At 36.0% G+C, this 19187-nt stretch overlaps 1 protein-coding gene across 1 annotated transcript in view; it reads right to left on the bottom strand.

Moving 5' to 3' along the window:
- The window catches only part of CSMD1 (CUB and Sushi multiple domains 1), a 1235979-nt gene that overhangs the window by 169914 nt on the left and 1046878 nt on the right, over positions 1-19187 (bottom strand). The window contains exons 34-37 of the mRNA XM_064447944.1: positions 18799-19002; positions 16376-16500; positions 15640-15736; positions 10696-10800 (exon numbers count right to left, since the gene is read on the bottom strand). Of these exons, the coding sequence (XP_064304014.1) occupies positions 10696-10800; positions 15640-15736; positions 16376-16500; positions 18799-19002 (531 nt within the window). The remainder of the gene's footprint in view (positions 1-10695; positions 10801-15639; positions 15737-16375; positions 16501-18798; positions 19003-19187) is intronic.

The raw sequence follows: 19187 nt of genomic DNA, 5'->3' as shown, positions 1-19187 counted from the left end.
GATTGAAAAAACATAGATAAGTGGAAAACAGTTCTTCATTGATGTTCTCTGCTCTAATGAATTCTTTCCGTAGCACTGGGATTTTTAAGAGAACATTAAATAAATTTTATTTCAATATTAAACTGAAATTTTGTTTAAAACACAGAATTTTTCAGAACAGCCCTGCAGAATACAAGAAGTATGACTGAAACACAAAGATTATATACTGTGACTGTAGCAATTACTATGTCATGTTGCTATTACATATTATGCCATTTTATTATCTTCAACCGGTATGGTAATCGTAGTATTTTAAACAGACTTTTTTTTTTCTTTCTTATCTTTGTGAAGGAAATGGAGAGAGAAGGAGGGAATACACTTTAAGTATAGTCTCTCTTTTCAACAATAGGTGAGCGGAACTACTGAGGCTAGGTGGCAGAGCCTTTTGGAACAGCAGCTAAAGGCCAAGGGTATTCCTTATGTTTAGACAATTCCACTGACTATAAAGAAGTTCAGACATCTGAAATTTAGTACTCTTAACCCAAAACTAAATCTTTGCAAAGGTGTGACAGAACAGTCTGTTCTTACTATTTTTAAGCCGGATATTAGAAAACAGATTAATTTTACAAAGACTCTCCATGTTTAGTAATTTCACAAATACGTTCACCTAAATTTGGCCACCTGAAGCACTAGCTTCTGCTTTTTGCCAACTGCATATCACTCTTTTTTTTTTCCTTGTGTGTTTATCTAAGGAGTTTTTTAGTCAATACAACTGAAAATTAAATATAAAATAAAATATTCCAAATTAATAAGACACTTGAGAAGCTGCTGATTTGATTCAATAATTCTGTGCTTTTAAGATTTTCTTTGCTAACAGAAGGACCAGCAAAATTAGTTCATCAGTTTATGATTGGACAGCAGAATCTCATTCCCTTTGTAAAATTAAAAACTTCCTTTGAAATCAAAAATCAATTTAAAACGTATAATCGTAATTGTGAAGTCAGTCATTAATTAGTTATTACTGAAATATAAATTTGTAACTGTTATATTTTATTAAAATATGAAGTGTAAAAGCCAGAACAGAATAGAAATTATTTTAACAATGTGTAAGAACAGACCTTTAGAATTTATTAGCATAAAACTCTGTAAAAATCAGGCAAAAATAATACTTTCCTGAATGTGATAGTTTGTCCTTTAGTTCCCTTCTTTGAAAAAATAACTGACTCAATACTACAATTCTCCCTGTCTTCTTATGAAATCTAACCTCTTTGGTGACAGTAGGTGCAACTTGACAGAGTGTTTAGCACAGAAATTACATGATATTTCACTTTTCTCTGATATCTGATATTTTGGAGTCTGTTGTTCCAGATGGTTCATTATGAAACAATATCTGGTATTATTCATTGAGACCCTAGTCTTTCTACAGGAATACAATTTTCTTTCCGATAATGCTGTTTGTACATTTTGATATACAGGGTTTTAACTTTATGCCCTAAACCTTTATGTATCTACTTTTCATCACTCAAATATATATGCCTTACAAATCTTGAATACCCACATAAGAATTTTGTGTTTCCCACTTCACCCTTTTCCAGTCAGTTTTTTGCAGCTCAAGATTTAGTTGAAGTAAATATATTATTCTTAATGAAGGACATAGAAGTTTGAAATAGCTTTTACACTTTCACCTGAAATAGTAATTTTTTTTTTTCTATCCTGGAAATATGTTCCATAATCCTGTACATTCTTTCTGTGTCCTGTGCCCTTGAGTCTTACTGCATTTCACTGCCATACTAATGCAAGCCATTCTAATGCTGAGTGACAGCTACCAAGGTATGAAGTGAAGCCTTCATAACAAGTGATGCAAGAGTTATTAAACTAAATATTTTCTAATGAGCACGTAAAGAATTATTTAATTATTGCAAGCTGCAGGATCTCCCTGAAATAGTTCCTTTGTGTACTGGAAAGTATAATTTAGGAAAATATCTAAACATACTTTAAAGATTTTCACTAACTTCTACCACAGAATCTACAAATTTTGGTGTTCTACAAATATCATCACCTTTCAAATGAGGCGACTTCATGTGGTCACTAGGGACTTCATTTGTGGCCATTATGTGGAACTGCAATGTTCCAAATAGGCATGAGGATATCATCATTAACTTCAACAGTTTTGCTTTTGTTGCAGTTTTCTAGTATCCTTCTTTTGGTGAACCACTCTGTATTCCACAGTACAATAAATGTATCTACGTCTGGGAAATTTCTTTGAATATAGGTACTAAATAGCTGCGATCTGCATCCACACAAACTGTCTGTTTGCTCCAGCATTAAGTGAAGGGTAATGTCTTATTTAAATAATGCAAACTACAGTACATAAGCTATTGTTTACTGATTTGAGAATGCAGTGTTCAGACATAACTTAAGCAAACCAAGCCTTATTTCTGCATTTCCTTACCCTTGAATAGATAATAAATGTTAAAAGCCCTGCTCCAAACTCACCATTATTGAATGAATAAGCACCTAAAAAAGACATTGTGACTAAATTGCTTACAGATAGCAATGTACTTGCTGAATTCTGTGAAGATAAATTTGATGTTCACTTCCTGTCTTCAAGAATTTTATATTTTGGTTGAACTCAGCATTCCTGTGTGTTGAGAGTTACAAGCCAGCAGTCTTAGATCTGTATGAATAAAGTAACTTTTGCAGATTTTTCTGAGTCACAGAAACAGTTTTATAAGTTACTGCATAGCAATACTATTAATGTGCTTGTCATATAGCTCCTTCTATCATTAGTTAAATAGCATACAGAATTTAAATAGACTATGATCAAAAGAAAATCTTCAAAGTAATTTTCTGTGCAACTGCTAGATATGGTATTACACTATGTATTTTATCTGTAATGGATTCTAATAACCCGGTAAAAACTTTCTCTTTCTGCTAGCTGCTTATATTTTGTATAATACTTTGTGTATACTGCTTCTTTGGTCTGATGATACAACTTATGATATAGGATATCCTATCAGGATATCACAAAACACTATGCAAAACCCACTTATAATTTACTTTATTTGGTACACCTGACATTAAGAAGAAATGTTACCTCCCCAAAAGCAAAGAGGAAGTTGAAAACAGAGTCAAATATTATCCTCACTTTCTAATCATTACATAATACTAGCCTAGTTTAGTTAGATAACTAGTTTAGTTAGAACTGGTCTGATAATCTAAGGAATGCTTGAGAGAAAGCAAACAAATTCTAATATCCAGGGACAAACTAGATAACTTAAGTATTCAGAGACTCAGAAATACATTACACTAGATTGTATGTGAACAGTCAGTAATAAAGGGAAAACATGTTAAATGTCAAGTCCAAGCAATCAAAAAAGGACAAGGATTGCTCAGTGCATGCTCTTCAGAGCTCAGCTTCTGCTGTGCAGTACAAGAGAGAACACATCAATGTCAGGAATGATAACCCTTTCCCTGACCTTCTTCCACTTACTGCCTGCTAAACATTTTCTTGGCTCTGCTGTGGCATAAGACAAATATGCCTCACTTCCATAATTATATACATGCCTACAGTTACCTCAGAATCTGACCAAACATCACTACCATTGCTGGCAGAAAGAAAATCCTTGCTGGCATATCTGACAATGTGAATGCCCATTAGTGTCCATTTCAGAAAGCTGCAAACTGAACAACTGAACAAGAATTTCTTGACAGTTTGACCAAAAGTCATCAGGCTCTCTTTTTTTAATCCTTCCCTCCCACCTCTTTGTGGCTAACTGAAACATATTGCTCTTTATTATATTACAAACATCAAGCTGGAGTGAATTGTTCTTTCAGTTTTGATGATGGTGTATATCAAAACTCAAGCTGCCTCTTCCAAAACTGCGTGCTTCAGACACCAGCCCAGAAAATGCATTTATCTCAATGAATTACTGCAAGAGTGGTCAGATTCGTGTCAATAGCTGGTAAGCTGTATAGACATACTGATAGGATCAGGACCTGCTAAATTAAAAATGGCACATTTATGATTCACACCTACTTTAATACAGGGAAACAGAAAAGATTGCTGCACTGAAGAGCTGCATTAAAGATCAAATTGCATGAAAGATCTTAACTGGACCTACAACAAACAACATGCTGCTTGAAGGAATACATTTTCTTCTCTGCATTGTCCTTTAGTCCCTTTACCAATGAATCCATTATTTCAGCTGCTGAAAACTTTGAGCACTTGAAAACATGTGATAGAGAAGCTTCAGAAGAAGAGAGAGTAATTAAAAGTAAGCTTAAGCTCTCACACGTTACATTATCTTGGTATAGTGGTAAAACAAAAGCTTACCAAAATAATGATACTGAATTGTGCCATATATCCTAATTCAAGGTAATAAGGCTAAATGACACTATTAAAATTCTGATTGCATAAAACAGGGTTTTTACTGAAATATTTTAATTTTGTTTGCTACATTTGGATATATTCACACATACTTAGAGACATTTGTGGCTTAAACTTACATGTCTATATTCATTATATATTTTGTTCTTACTAAATCAATCCTGACTTCAACTGAGAGGTTCAAGTAGCATGCTGTATGAGCAAACACTCATTATTTCCAGACTTTTTTTGTTTGCTTGTATATTAAAGAAAATATTGAAACTACTACTGAGTTAATAAATTAGATTTTAAGACCAAGCTTGAAACATCAGTGCCCACAAATGCAACTGAATTAAACAGACACATTTCTAAACCACAGCATTTGGATAGTTGTTTCCTTTGTTCATTAAGATTAAAAGGAATTCAATCAAATAGCAGGAATATTTATTCCTCCTACTGTTGTACATAGTGGAAGTTGAACAAAGCACATTTTGATTGGACTTGCTGGTGGCTGTGAAAATAATTGTTATTTATTCTACCACAGTCTGGGGATTAATTTATATGATTAATTTCTGTCTTTTTCTACAGTTCTGTTGCATATTTTTGCTGCTGTTTCTTATCATAGGTTACTGCAACCAGTTTAACACCTACAACTCTTCTGAAATAACAAGAAACAATGCCACACAGTGGCTTTTGATAATACTTACAATTGTGTTATGACCAGAATGAAATTTTTCAAAGGCACTGACCAGTTATTTCTTTTAATTTGAGTGACTTTGTGTATCTGACTTTAAAAAAAAAAAAAAACAAACACAAAACAAAACCAAAACCAAACCAAAACAAAACACAAAACCCAACAAAACAAAGGAAAAAGCCCATGTAAATCATCAATTTGACTGTAGCATAGAAATAGAGTATAAACACTCAGCTTGTACAACCAACTCATACTTACATTCTTGATGCCTAACATAAAAACATAATAAAGCAAATGACAAAATTATATTATTATTCACCCAAAGGCTTGTGTGTGTTTGAAGGCTACAAGGGAAATGTGCACTGCCTAGGTTAGGCATGAACTTAGATTTGCAGGAGCAGACTGCCCAGGTGCTTCCCATGAAAATAAAGATACATATAGGAAGAACCCACAAATGGAGAGAGCAAGAGAAAGACACATTGCTAAAAGGAAGACAAAGCTTCAAGAAATAAAACAATATTTATTCAATTATTTAAATTATATTGAAATATTTAGGATTAAAATAAGCTGTCATGAGTAGCTGAAGATTTTTAAAGTTATTTATGAAGTCCTATAAAGTTACTTTAAACCAGCAATATACAGTGTGGAATAAATGTGATCAAATGATAGCAACCAATGTATTTTACTGAAATAAAGCTGTTTTCCCTAACATATTGAGGTAAAACCAGGTGTACTTATAATATTTACACTGGTGAAAACATCTTTTGAAGTTGAAACTCTTATCCATTTATTCTAAAATAGTAAGATGATGTACAATTTCTATTCTAGAGAAATAATTTCTATTCTGGATACATAATTGAGTAGTGATTTAAGGATACTCTCTTCTGTTGCTTCTTGCTCCTTGGAATTTCTTCTGGGATGAAGGGAGTGTTCCTAAGTGATCCTCATTTCCTAATGTCGTTATGAAGACTTTTTTCATATAATGACATCAGAGGTTTGCAGGATTCCAGAATGGCTAGTTTAGATCAGTTTTACCTACTACTCTAATTTGAAATGCATGCAGAGATAAGACTAGATGAAACAGTATTAGGACCACTTTGTCTCTCATACCCCAGATGATTCAAGATCTAAAGTTTTTTGAACTTGATGTGATCAGCAGCTTATTGTGAATTGGCATTTTTCTGGTAATATCTAGAGTTTGAAAGCTGATTGTCTTCACTGTAATTCCTAAAGGTCTTCTCACTAAAGAAGGAATTCTATAAAAGTGTAAGGCCATCCCTTCACTGTTCCAGGACTAACAGTCTCTTACCTACTGGGCATTTGCACAGGAAACATTTTAGTGGTTTTAGCTCTGGTAATTCATAATTCTTGTTAATCAAGGAACAATCAATACACAACAACTTTAATCGTACTTCCTGTTTGTGTAACATTTTCTATTCATCCTTAAAAGATTCAAAACAAAGCTCACTTATTTAAATAATTTTCTTGAAATGTTTTAGGATTAATCACTAAGCCTGGTTCCCAGATTAAAATAAGGCAAAAAAAAAAAAAATTCAATACAAAGTGAACTGTGAAAAGAGGATTTGCAATATTTTCACCTTACGAAAATCATTACAGCTTTCTCAATCTTAAAGACAAATAGCTTTTTCCCTTTCCAAAATATTTATATCTGAAACCGTATTAAAGGATCTAGTGTCCTCTGATGCATACATATAATTACAATTAATGCTAACTGGGAACTATGTACATGTAGAAGGAGAAGAGAACTCTAAGACAGTAAACCATGAGGGGTGTAGGTAGCTATGAAGTTTGGTATTTTGGTTTATTGTTCTGGAAAATAAAATTAAGTCATGATCTCTGTGGATTTCCCTGAAATACAATGAAAAATCAGAACTACTGTGAGTTTTTATTGTTAGTTCTGACTGACAGCAATTGATTACTCAGGAAAGCAACTTGATAAACAAATCCATTCCCCTACCTTGAAAGGGTAGGAACTATATAGAATTACAATTGGATTCATAAAAGCATTACTCAAATACTAAAAGAACCATAGCTATATATTAAATACTTCCAATAAAACCATTAATAAATTTTAACCAAGGTCACAGAAAATGCATCAATTTTCTATAGAAAAATACTTTAAAGAAGAACAAAATGACCTGCTTGAAAATGAAATAAAACCTGTGCCCACAAAGTTTAGAACTCTGAGGACTAGCTAAAATTTATTTTTTGGAGTCTTCCTTCTCTGTGAACTTTCTGTCTATCCATAGTTAAAATGTTATTAAATAACTAACTTTCTGCATCAACATTGCTGAAGTGCTATGCTGGAGATTTTTACAATACATAAATACGTACTAATTCTAGCTTGCTTGCATGACTATATTATTGTCATTTACTATTATTTCTTTTTCTTTTCTTTTACAAAACTAAGGGACAGATTTTCAGCTCATATAAACTGGCATAATTCTGTTATTTTTTTAAATGAATCCCTACTGATAGTAACTCTTACTTATCAACAGTATTTCCCAGCAAGTTTGTGCTCTCTCTTCTTCTCTCGAGTTTAGTGTGTCCCCTCAGCTAGTTTTCTGATCAGAAAATGAAAGGGATGTTATATAAATCTTTCTGGAAATCTGTCATTCATCTTTGAAATCCACTTTTTTCCCATACTTTACTGAATATCCTTTTGTTGTGACTACATAAAATAAAGGAAAAGCACTGCAATAAAAAGCAGAACTGATGAATGGAGAAGGCTTTTCTTACTGCTGAGTCCAGAATCCATTGTTCTTCCTCTGTCCTCAATAAAGACAAACTGAAAGAAGACAACAGAGTGGATTCCCCCAAAGCAGCTACTGACAACTTACAAAAAGTAAGAAAGAAGGTCTTTGTTACCTGCGATGATTTGAACACAATTGCTGCTACTCAGAGAAATATCGCAGGGTATTTCAGCAAAGGAGACAAACTACTAAGCTGTCTTCTACAATTCCATTACAAACTTTAAAAACATATATTTGAACAAGAACTGAAAACCGTGTACCCACTTAAGTATCATGACCAACTGCCTTCATTCTACATACAGAGTCCAGCTCTGTCTGTTAAATTAATAGATTAAACATAGCTCCCTGGCCTCACAACAGTGATGTTTTCTTTATACATCTGATCTTAGTACTCTACTACTGATCTAGTACTCTACTACTTTTTACAAAATGTTTAATTATAAGCTGAACTTCAATGACTGACCATTTTTCCTGGTAATTAGAATGCTGATACAAATCCTGATACAGCTGCTTAGCTAGTCTTATTAAGTAGAACAGACATAAAAGTAGGTATTGAGGACCTCCACCGTGACTACACAGACATTCAAATTTCTGCAAGAGGAAAGAATCAAACTTAGGCCTGTTATACTATAGCTGAATGTTACAGCTGCAAAGCACTTTATTTAGAAAGACTATGAATCTAGCCTTCCTTTTCCTTTGTTTTTATCAAAAGTACCTGACGTTCTAACATAGCATTTCATGTTGAATGTTTTTTCCCAGACATCACACTTTTTTGTGTTTGCTTCTGTAAGACAACTCCTCAATAAAAGGACATTTTTATTCCAAATTTTAGATTGACTTCTGAACCAAAAGTATATATTTTTCCAGTGCTGCTTCAAACAATAGGTGAGAATTCATAATCAAACACTAGCAATATCTGCATCTTGTTAAACGGAAAAGTATTTCCTTCTGTGCTTCTTTCTTAATCTAAAAAGGTGACTGCTCAATATAAAACAGTAAATTCTTGCTGTGGGGATTTGCTCAGTTTATGTATTCAGAGACACACACAGATGTACTGTACTCCTGCTAGACCTGCAGAGACTGTATAGCCACATGAGAAAGGAAATTATTCTTTCCTGTCAGAATGTCAACAGAATAGTTAACTAAGCTCTGAATGCTGAATATTGCTACCTTGACCTGTACTGAGCTGCACTTCTGAAAAAACCTGGCATTGAAATATTGGAACTGCTGAAGTCAATAGATGCTTTACCAGAGCACAGTTGTGAGACTGGCAATTAGGAGACAAACAAAACCATAAATCCAAGAGACCTTGCATGCTCTCAAATACTTTTTACTTGTTAAGAGAATACATTTCTTTCAGGACTGACAGGGATAATGAAGCCAATACAGTAAAAGATAATAATTGAACTTCAAAATGTTCATTGTACAGCAACTACCTAGAATAAATTTGTACCTCTTTAGACTTCATATAAAATTATATTATCACTGCAGGTTAAGGGGAAAGGCTTTGGGAGGAAAACAGGCTGACCAATTGGGGAGAAGGGTTCCCCAGGCAAAAAAAGAGAACTTTGTCGAAATAGTAGATTCTAAAAAAATTCCTGCAGAAGTAAGTCATATTCTCATTCTACATCACAATTAGGATTATTATATTAAAAAAACCTCTACAATATGCTTGCATATAATTGCTTGAAACAAACAGGAAACTAAATTAAAACATAAGACTATCTTATGGATTGTGTTTACTTTAAAATATTCTTTATGAGACGAAAATCTTGTCTTTCAAAATTCTGTACATATTTATATTTTATACCATTTTTTATTTCAATCCTAAATAGAGCTTACTGAAGATCATTTATGTGTTTATTTACTTATGTGTACTTCTTAAAAAGGTGAAGAACAATATTAACATTTTTAGTTATTAATATTGGAATGCACGTAGCACAAAACAATTCCATTTTCAAAAAAAATTCTTGAATGCCCTCTGTAAGAAAATAGAGCACATTCACATTCAAAAATTAAAAAGGAGTTACTCTGTGACTTTCATCAAAGCATTCATGAGACTGTTAACTTGTCATCATATTATTTTTTAAAGACTAGAATATTCTTAGCAGTAACTATTTCCAGTTAAAAGCAATACTATGCGAACACATGTGCTGAATTTACTATATTCTATAGTATTTAAAATTGTTGAGAGAGTTGATAATACAAACATGGATGTTTGAATTATATATGTTTATGTGAGGTAATCATTTGATATATTGCAGAATTTGCCATTAACCTTCTTAGGTTATTCTGCTCATACCACTGGTGATTTACCAAGATAACTGTAATGTTTTCTTGTAGCTCTGGGATTATAATGGGGTTTTTTTGAAATTACAGCAATTAGTTGAGGGAAAAGAATTTGAAAGAAATAAAAGAACAGCAAGGAATAAATATATACATGTATAAATAGGGGAAAAAAAAAAGAATTATCTGTTCTGGCTTTATCTATTTCCAAACAGGGAAACTAACTCTTTATTTTTTTGTTACCTAAATTTCAGAACTAAGCTGAAATAAGTTGAATAAAACCCCACAGCTTAATTAAAGTCTGCATTTTTAAAATGCTGTTTTGAATTGCCAGGTTGATTTGTTATATGCTGCTGATTTGTGAAAGCAGGTTTTCAGCAATTTCAAATGTTGCTTTATTTAGAATTTCAGTTTAATAGATATCACTTATATTAGGTTCATGCCGAGTAGACTTTGGTAGTCAGGGAAGAAAAAAACAAAACAAAACCAAAAACCAAAAGAAAAATATAGATATATAGAGAATATAGAATATAGATTTTCCTTTCCATATGCATGTTTTTCCTGAGAAATTTCTATAAAACAAGCAATCTTACTTTTGTATTCCAGGTGAAAACCAGCTGCTGCCACACTAATGTCAGAGTGAAAATGCAGGTAAAGTTGATTGGAGGTGCTATTCAACAATGCTGGAACAGTTGTACCTGGAAAAATAAAAGTTGTGGAATAAACTGTTGCACGCTGATATATCAGAGTTTATATTGAAAAGACGTAACTAAGACTGAATCAGACAGGCTCATTTTCTTCTCATTATATGCATGGAAATTTCAAACATTCTGCCTTGTTTTCTCCTGAAGCTGCAAGAAAATTTTGAGTGCAAGTCAAGACACTAAGAGGCTATGTAAGTACAATCAAACAAGATCCCATCATGTTCAGATTAAACTTTACTAACTTGGATAGAAAAAAAAGAGGTGCAAACAAAAAAAAATCACGATTTGATTATGAGAGCAAGCTCAGCTGCCATTTGACTTTTTTCCACATGTATAAAAACCCTGCAGTACAGAACAAAGCAGTCCAGATTTTCCTCTGTGTCCACTCCACACCTTCTTCCCACAATAATATTTCAACCACTTATCCTAATCCTAAGGGTATGACAGGAAATGAAGAAGGAGATGCAACACATTAAAAAAAAAAAAAGACATACTAGCTTTATCTCATTAAAATAACTATAATAAAATGGTGTGCCTCTGACTTCAGTGTGCGTTACACAATAAGCTTATCACTGACCTTGGACACATTATTTGCCACTAGGGTTGCTAAGTCTGACACATATTTTTTTGTTACCACAGGACTATCATGTAACTCATTCTATAGTCTAAAGCTGGAACATCTGCTGAGGCTAAAAATGACATAGTTTTCTATCATTATCCTCAAAGACAGACAGTATCAAGTAGCTAATGAACTTCAATGGTGGTTGTATAAGAAATATTTTCATTTCCTGTGTGGCATTTGCTGTTTCTACAGTAACTGTGAGCAGTCTAGGTATGACCTTGAAACTCGGGTTTATAAAGAAATGCTGGAAAGAATTATCTTCATAAGACTACAGTCTAAACCAGGAAATGGTAAATACTTTTAAAATCTAACTGTATTGAGCAAAATCTTGATACAAATGGTGAGCAGGTAAAAGATGACAAGTTGACCTTCAAAGAAGGTTTTACTGTCTGACATAGAAGCTCCAAATATGGAAATTCACAGAGAATACAGAGCATTCACATCACACAATACTTACCATAGAATACAGAAAATAGTGAAACATCTTCCTGGGGGGAGGACTTTTTATAGTATCCATATGAAATTTGAAATACATTTAAGGATGTTTAAGGTGCCTGTTCCGTATGCATGAGGATGTTGACTCAGAATGGATATACTCTTCATTGAACAAAATTGCTTTTCTGGCAGTTCTGTTCCTTTGTAGGATCTGCTAACATTTAACACCAGGCTTTTACTTCCTTAGAGGGTGATATTCAATAAGATGGGAAATTATATCCTATTGTACTGTGAGAAATAAATGAGGCTAGAATTTTTAATTCTCATCATTATCACATTCAATGGCATAGTTCAGGCTGGCAGTGTGTCACAAGTGAGCTCCCCCAGGGATTAATACTGGTCCCCACACTGTTTCAACACCTTCATAAATGATCTGGTTGATGGAGTTGAAAGCACCCTCACCAAAATGCTAATGACACTAAACTGGGTGGTGAGATTGACATGTCAGCCATCTTACAGAGACATCTGGACAGCCTGAAAGAGTGGACGAGCAAGAACAGTGTGAAGTTTAACAAAGACCAGTGAAAAGTCCTGCACCTGGATCAGAATAACCAAAGAGCCCCATACAGGCTAAGATCTTCGTGCCTGGGGAGCAGCCTTGCTGAAAGGGACCTGGGGTCCTAGTGCACAACAAGCTGAACATGTGTCAGCAGTGAACTGCTGCAGCAATGAAGACAAATCAGATCCTGGACTGCACCCAGAGGGGCATTAGTAACAGAGGTAGACATGTCATCATCCCACTCTACTCAGCGCTTGTCAGGCTGCACTTGGAGTACCATGTCCAGTTCTGGTCCCCACAGTTCAAGAAAGACACGGACAGACTGGAGAGGGTCCAAAGGAGGGCCATGAAGATGATCAAAGGGCTGGAGAACCTGCCCTATTAGGAAAGGCTGAAGGAGTTAGGTCTTTCCTCCCTGGGGAAGAGAAGGCTCAGAGAGCGACCTTATCACAGAATTCCAGTCCTTAAAGGGCAGCTATAAAAAGGATGGAGTCTTTCTCTTCACAGGGACCACAAAAAGAAGACAAGGTACAAGTTGCACCACGAGACGTTTCTTCTTGACATTAGAAATTTTTTACAGTGAGAACAATCAGTCACTGGAACAACCTCCCCAGGGACATGGTTGAGTCCCAATCACTGGAGGTTTTCAAGATGTGATTGGATGGAGGGTCAGATGATCTCATATAGACTCCCTTTCCCACAAAAGGTTAGACTAGATGATCTTTTGAGGTCCTTTCCAACCTGGGCTGTTCTATGAATTCTGTGATCTAACTGAAATTTTATTGATCACTTGCCAACATCTGCTTCTTCTGGGACTGGGTATATGAAGCACCCACTGAGCTGGGCCCACCCACGGGTCCACATCCCAGACGAGCCTCAGCCTGTTCTGGTCTCCAGAAAGATGCCTAATGCCTGGGGCTGGGTCTGCCCCAGTGCCCCCAGCTGTCCTGCTCCTGGCTGGGGCAGTGGGACAGGCAACAGCTTGCTGCCCCAGAGAGCTCCTGTCACCCCTGGCATCCCAACCCCAGGCAGCAGCTGGCCCATGCTGTGCCCTGACACAAGAAAATGGTATAGTTATCTATCTTTGTGAAGTCTTAAGAAACAGACTCCAGTGAATTCACCTTTCCAAATCAACACTGTGACATAGTTTAGCAGCACAATTTAGTAAGTTCTTAGTACTTAGCTGTACACCTGTGCATCTCGAATACTTATTTAGAAGACAGATGAATTCACAGAGAGTGAATCAGAAGACAATAGTATTGTACAAGATATAGCAAGAGAGAAACTCTGAATTTTACTACTTTATGAAATTATGCCTGGAATTGAGTTTCAATGCCACATTACGGATTCAGTTTTGAGAACAGCAGATTTAATGTTATGTTTAAATATTCTTCCTTAGGCCTTTTCCATACACAAAAAAATTTCTTCATTTTTAAGTCTGACATTCATTATACAAATGTTAAATCTACAATAAAGCTGTGCTACTCTATCTCCAATGAAATTTTTCCAATATAGGAAACTGTCTTTTCCAGTTTCTCTGGAAATTAGGAAGGCTTTCAAGCTAAAGCAAGATGACACACTTTTAGTATAGAATAAGAAAGTTTTGAGTCTTGGGTCTTGTTACATGGAATATGGATAAATGGATCATTTCATCAGTTCTTTATTCAACAGATCCAATATACTTGCTATATATTTCACTTTTCAGAAGATGACTACATTTCATAATTTCTTTCTTCCTTATTGCCAGTTTACTATACAGCATAGTTACTAGCCTTTAATATTAAATGTTATAGCCTTTTGTACTGGGTCTGGCTGAGATAGAGTTACATTTCTTTGTAGTAGCTGGCGTGGTGCTGTGTTTTGGATTTGTGACCAAAACAGTGTTGATAATACAGGGATGTTTTTGTTATTGCTGAGCAGTGCTTGCACAGAGTCATGGCCTCTCCTGCCTCTCACCCCACCCCACCAGCGAGCAGGCTGGGGCTGCAGAAAAAGTTGGGAGAGGACACAGCTGACCCCGAGTGACCCTGACTGACCCCAGGGATATCCCATACCATATGACATCATGCTCAGCAATAAAACCTGCGAGACAAAAGAGGAAGGGGCGGATGTTTGGAGTGATGGCATTTGTCTTCCCAAGCAACTGTTACGTGTGATGGAGTCCTGCTGTCTTGGAGGTAGCTGAACACCTTCCTGACGATGGGAAGCACTTAATTAATTCCTTGTTTTGCTTTGCTTGCAGATGTAGCTTTTGCTTTGCCTTTTCTATCTCAACCCATGAGTTTTCTCTTTTACCCTTCCAATTCTCCCCCCCATCCCACTGTGTGGGAGTGAGCAAGCAGCTGGGTGGGGCTGAGCTGCCTGTGAGGGTTAATCCACGACAAATTTTAATACATAATTTTGAGGTGCAATTTCAATTTAATTCAATATCCAAATAAATAATAAGGGGTTAATTTTTTTCAGTTGATCGTTCAATTCCTTACACAATCCAATATACACCTACACTTTAAAATTTTGTGAAGTCACCGGAGTCAAAATTCCACAAAAGGCTTTAGCGACACCAGAATCAGGTCAGACTTGTGATAGGGTTCATGAATCTGGGATATTATTCTTTACTTAAACTTATATGAGATATCTCTTTCTCTTGTTTTGTTTTACAGAACATGCTCTTTCTATAAAATTTGTCCTATAAAAAAGGAGTAAAACTATATATGCTTGATGCGCACTTGAAGCAATAAATTACATGGTTTGTTGTGTCCCAATTGTAGTAATTTGGTTTGTTCTCTTAGTTCTGCTGAGTTTGGATGAATACTGAATGCTTCACCTTTTTCCTGAGAAAGGGAGGATAACAAGGATAAACTAAGTCAAAGCTATCAAAGGAAGCTTCTTCAATGTCAGTACCAATTTATATCACTATATCCTTTCTATGGGAGAGGTAGGTAAGATAAACAACAGAAATATTTTTGAAAACATTAGCACCTAAATTACACTAATAAAAATTAAACATTTTAGTATCATATTTTCATCTGAAAATCTTTGATTTTGAATACTGACACATTTACAGCACCTGAAATCTCCTCCCCAAAATGAGTGTTTCATAAAGATATAATAAAAGATGCAATACAAATATACTCCTTGTGTATATGTGTGAGCAAAGACATGTTCTCTCAGACATCTATATATAGAGCTGTATGTTTAAATCACCGTATATCCTCACCTGAAAAGCTCCCAAGTCGTGGTGCTGTCATATCTCCACCATCATATATTTCAAGAGAGTCCCAATTATGTTCAGTTGCAAAGCTGATGACCTGGATCTGTAAAACACCACCACAGCACTTTTAAAACCAAATAACCATATGTATTTTTAAATGTTCTAGAAACAACAAAATAAAAGGACAACATGCCCCAAAGAAAATATACATACACAGATCCAAACAAAAACACCTGAGTGAAAAAATGCAAATAAAATATTAACGTTCACTTTTAAAGCTTCTTTACTTATAGAATTATGACTCCTGGTAAGTAAGAAGGATTTTGTACATATGTTGCATAATTATGTAATAATAATTAAATAATTACTCAAAGTGTAAACGAGCAGATAATCAAGACAGTTGCAGACCTCTCAAGTGCCTCAGCGATATCTTAGCAGATAGAAAGGGTTGGTATTTGCATAACAGATTGAAGGATCAGGACCTGCTTTCAATATTCCACACAGTTAAAAGAGAAGGCTGCTTGTTAACCATTTCTCATTCATACCCGATGTAAAAATAAAATAACATGGAATAAAGCTAACCAAAGAACAATACTGAGAAAAACAAAGCACAAATATTTCAAGTACCCCCAAAAATTATCTTACTGATTGCTATTTTCTGACACTTCTAGAGAAATAATTACTTTTTTTAACTGAACAACAAAGTACTTAATATTCCATGTTTGACAGAATATAGACTTGCCTGAATACCTGATCCCTCAGTCACTATGATTTTCCACACACAATTCAAGCTGTTACCATATGGTTCAGGGTAACCTGGTGAAAGAATAGTACCTCTCCGCTCTGTAAAATTCCCACTGCATGGCACTGAAAGGAAGTATTATAATGAATTATTACAAAACCTAAACCACTTCAGAGAACAGAAAAGTAATAATAATTTAACTAAGCTAATTATAATAATTCTCTTTTCTAGCATAAACACATAGATGTGACACAATGAACTGAACTTAGGAAGCAGTTATCAAAAATATATGAACAACATCAACCTTAAGATACACCCTGCATGAATAAACAATTCAGAAGTTAACTTCATTTTGAGTGTGTGCAGCCTAAAACAGTCTAGCAGCACAGTCTAATCATGTCTTGCCTGAAAGAAACAACAAACTGTAAAGATATAACACTAAACACAATCATGATTGACAAGAATCATGTGAACACAGCCTAAGATAGTTGCAGTATTGGATCTAGCTGGTAAAGCAGTGTGGTACATTAAATATTGTTATACGCAGTGGCTTCATTGAGGTTCAAGAAAACAGAACTAAACTAAGCAAAAAAAAGCACAGAATATACAGAAAATAGGACACCTACGTTTATTTTTAGAACATTCTAATTAACTACAGTGTAAATTCCTATGAATAGCAATGACTTTTGGATATAAATCCAAGGAGAGGGAGGAGAAAACCTTTGAACATTTAGAACAAAAATTTGAAGTGCTAAACATTATCCCACTGCTCGTCTGTTGACAGACTGAAGAAAATTAGCTATACTTAACAATGCTGTCATTATTCAATATACATTATGCTTCTGCTTGAAAAAAAATAATCAACCTATGTGTGATAGAAATATATAAAAAGTGCTGTGTAATAAAACAGGTAAAGACACTTCAGAGAATTAAAATCTGTCCTGTATTGCAAGCTGTGTATGAGTCATGATGGTGTGACTGGCTGGGTCGATGAAGGGACAGTAGTGGGTATTGTTTATCTCGACTTCAGTAAGACATTTGACACTTCCCCCATAACATCCTCCCAGACCAGCTTAGGAGGTGTGCATTAGATGAGAGGACAGTGAGGTGGATAGAGAACTGGCTGAACAATAAAGCTCAGAGGGTTGTGATCAATGGAGCAGAGTCTGGATGGAGGCCTGTCACTAGTGCTGTTCCCCAGGGGTCTGTGCTGGGTCCAGTTCTGTTCAACATATTCATCAATGACCTGGATGAAGGGGTAGAGTGCCCCCTCAGCAAGTTCGCTGATGATACCAAGCTGGGAGGAGTGGCTGATGCACCAGAAGGCTGTGCTGCCATCCAGTGAGACCTGAACAGGCTGGAGAGCTGGGCAAAGGGGAGTATGATGAAGTTCAACATGAGCAAGTGCAAGGTCCTGCACCTGAGGAGGAACAACCCCATGCACCAGTACAGGCTGGGGGCTGAACTACTGGAAAGCAGCTCTGTTGAGAAGGACCTGGGAGTGCTGCTAGACAGCAAGCTGACCATGAGCCAACAATGTGCCCTTGTGGTGAAGGAGGCCAATAGTATCCTGGGATGCACTAAAAGGAGTGTGGCCAGCACGTCGAAGGAGGTTATCCTCCCCCTCTACTCCACCCTGGTGAGACTGCATTTGGAGTACTGTGTCCAGTTCTTGGTCCCCCAGTTTAAGAAGGAGAGGTAACTGCTCAAGCAACTCCAGCGGAGAGCTACCAAGATGATCATGGGACTGGAGCATCTCCCTTATGAGGAAAGGCTGAGACACCTGGGTTTGTTTAGCCTGGAGAAGAGAAGAATGAGGGGGTATTTCATCAATACCTATAAATATGTAAAGGGTGGGTGTCAGGATGATGGGACTAGACCCTTTTCAGTGGTACCCAATGACAGGCCAAGGGTCAATGAGCACAAGTTGGAACACAGGAAGTTCCACCTCAATATGAGAAAAAACTTATTCTTTCCAGTGAGGGTGCCAGAGCAGTGGAACAGACTGCCCAGGGAGGTTGTGGAGTCTCCTTCCCTGGAGACATTCAAAACCTGCCTGGACATGGTCCTCTGCCCCCTGCTCTGGGTGTCCCTGCTCAAGCAGGGCGGTTGGACAAGATGATCTCTAGAGGGCCCTTCCAACCCCTACCATTCTGTGATTCTGTGATAGTGAATGTTCAAGAAAATGTGCATCACACTTGTTTATATAACCTAACTCATTATATAAAACACTATACTGCCTACCAGCCAGCTGGTACTCAATTACCTTTTGATATGGAAAACTGCTTTTTTAAATTGTGCATGACTGATATTAATGGAACGAAAGTGAATATATGTGTTAAATATTATTTTCTGAAACAGTTCTTGAATTCTGATTCAGAGACACGTTTGACAGAACAGACGACTTAAATGTATTTGCTTACCTACACAGCTTGGTACTGTGTCATTCCACTGAGCTAAGGCATTAGGTACAGACTGACATCGGATAGCTTTCGAGCCTTGTAGCAGATAACCAGGACTACACTCAAATCGAACAACAGAGCCTGCTGAAAACTCAGAGCCAATTCTCCTTCCATACCTAGGCTCTGGAATTGAGCTACACTGCGTATCACTTGTGCGTGGAACAGCTGCATAAAGAGAGAAAGAAAAAATGAATCCATGACTCCAAATGACAGTCATCATCAAGAAAATAAAAAACAATGCTTATTGTTTTACTTGCTGTGCTCCTGTATTCTCAAAGAATGGCCTAATGCTTTCAGAGTTGGCTGGACTGCGGTTTTGGGCTGCAACCATGTACAATCATGTGAGTGCC

The sequence above is a fragment of the Phalacrocorax carbo genome, chromosome 3 (genome assembly GCF_963921805.1).
Source record: "Phalacrocorax carbo chromosome 3, bPhaCar2.1, whole genome shotgun sequence".
NCBI classification, from domain to species: Eukaryota; Metazoa; Chordata; class Aves; order Suliformes; family Phalacrocoracidae; genus Phalacrocorax; species Phalacrocorax carbo.
The sequence above is the reverse complement of the archived record's forward strand: the minus strand, read 5'-3'. Positions and strand labels throughout refer to the sequence as shown.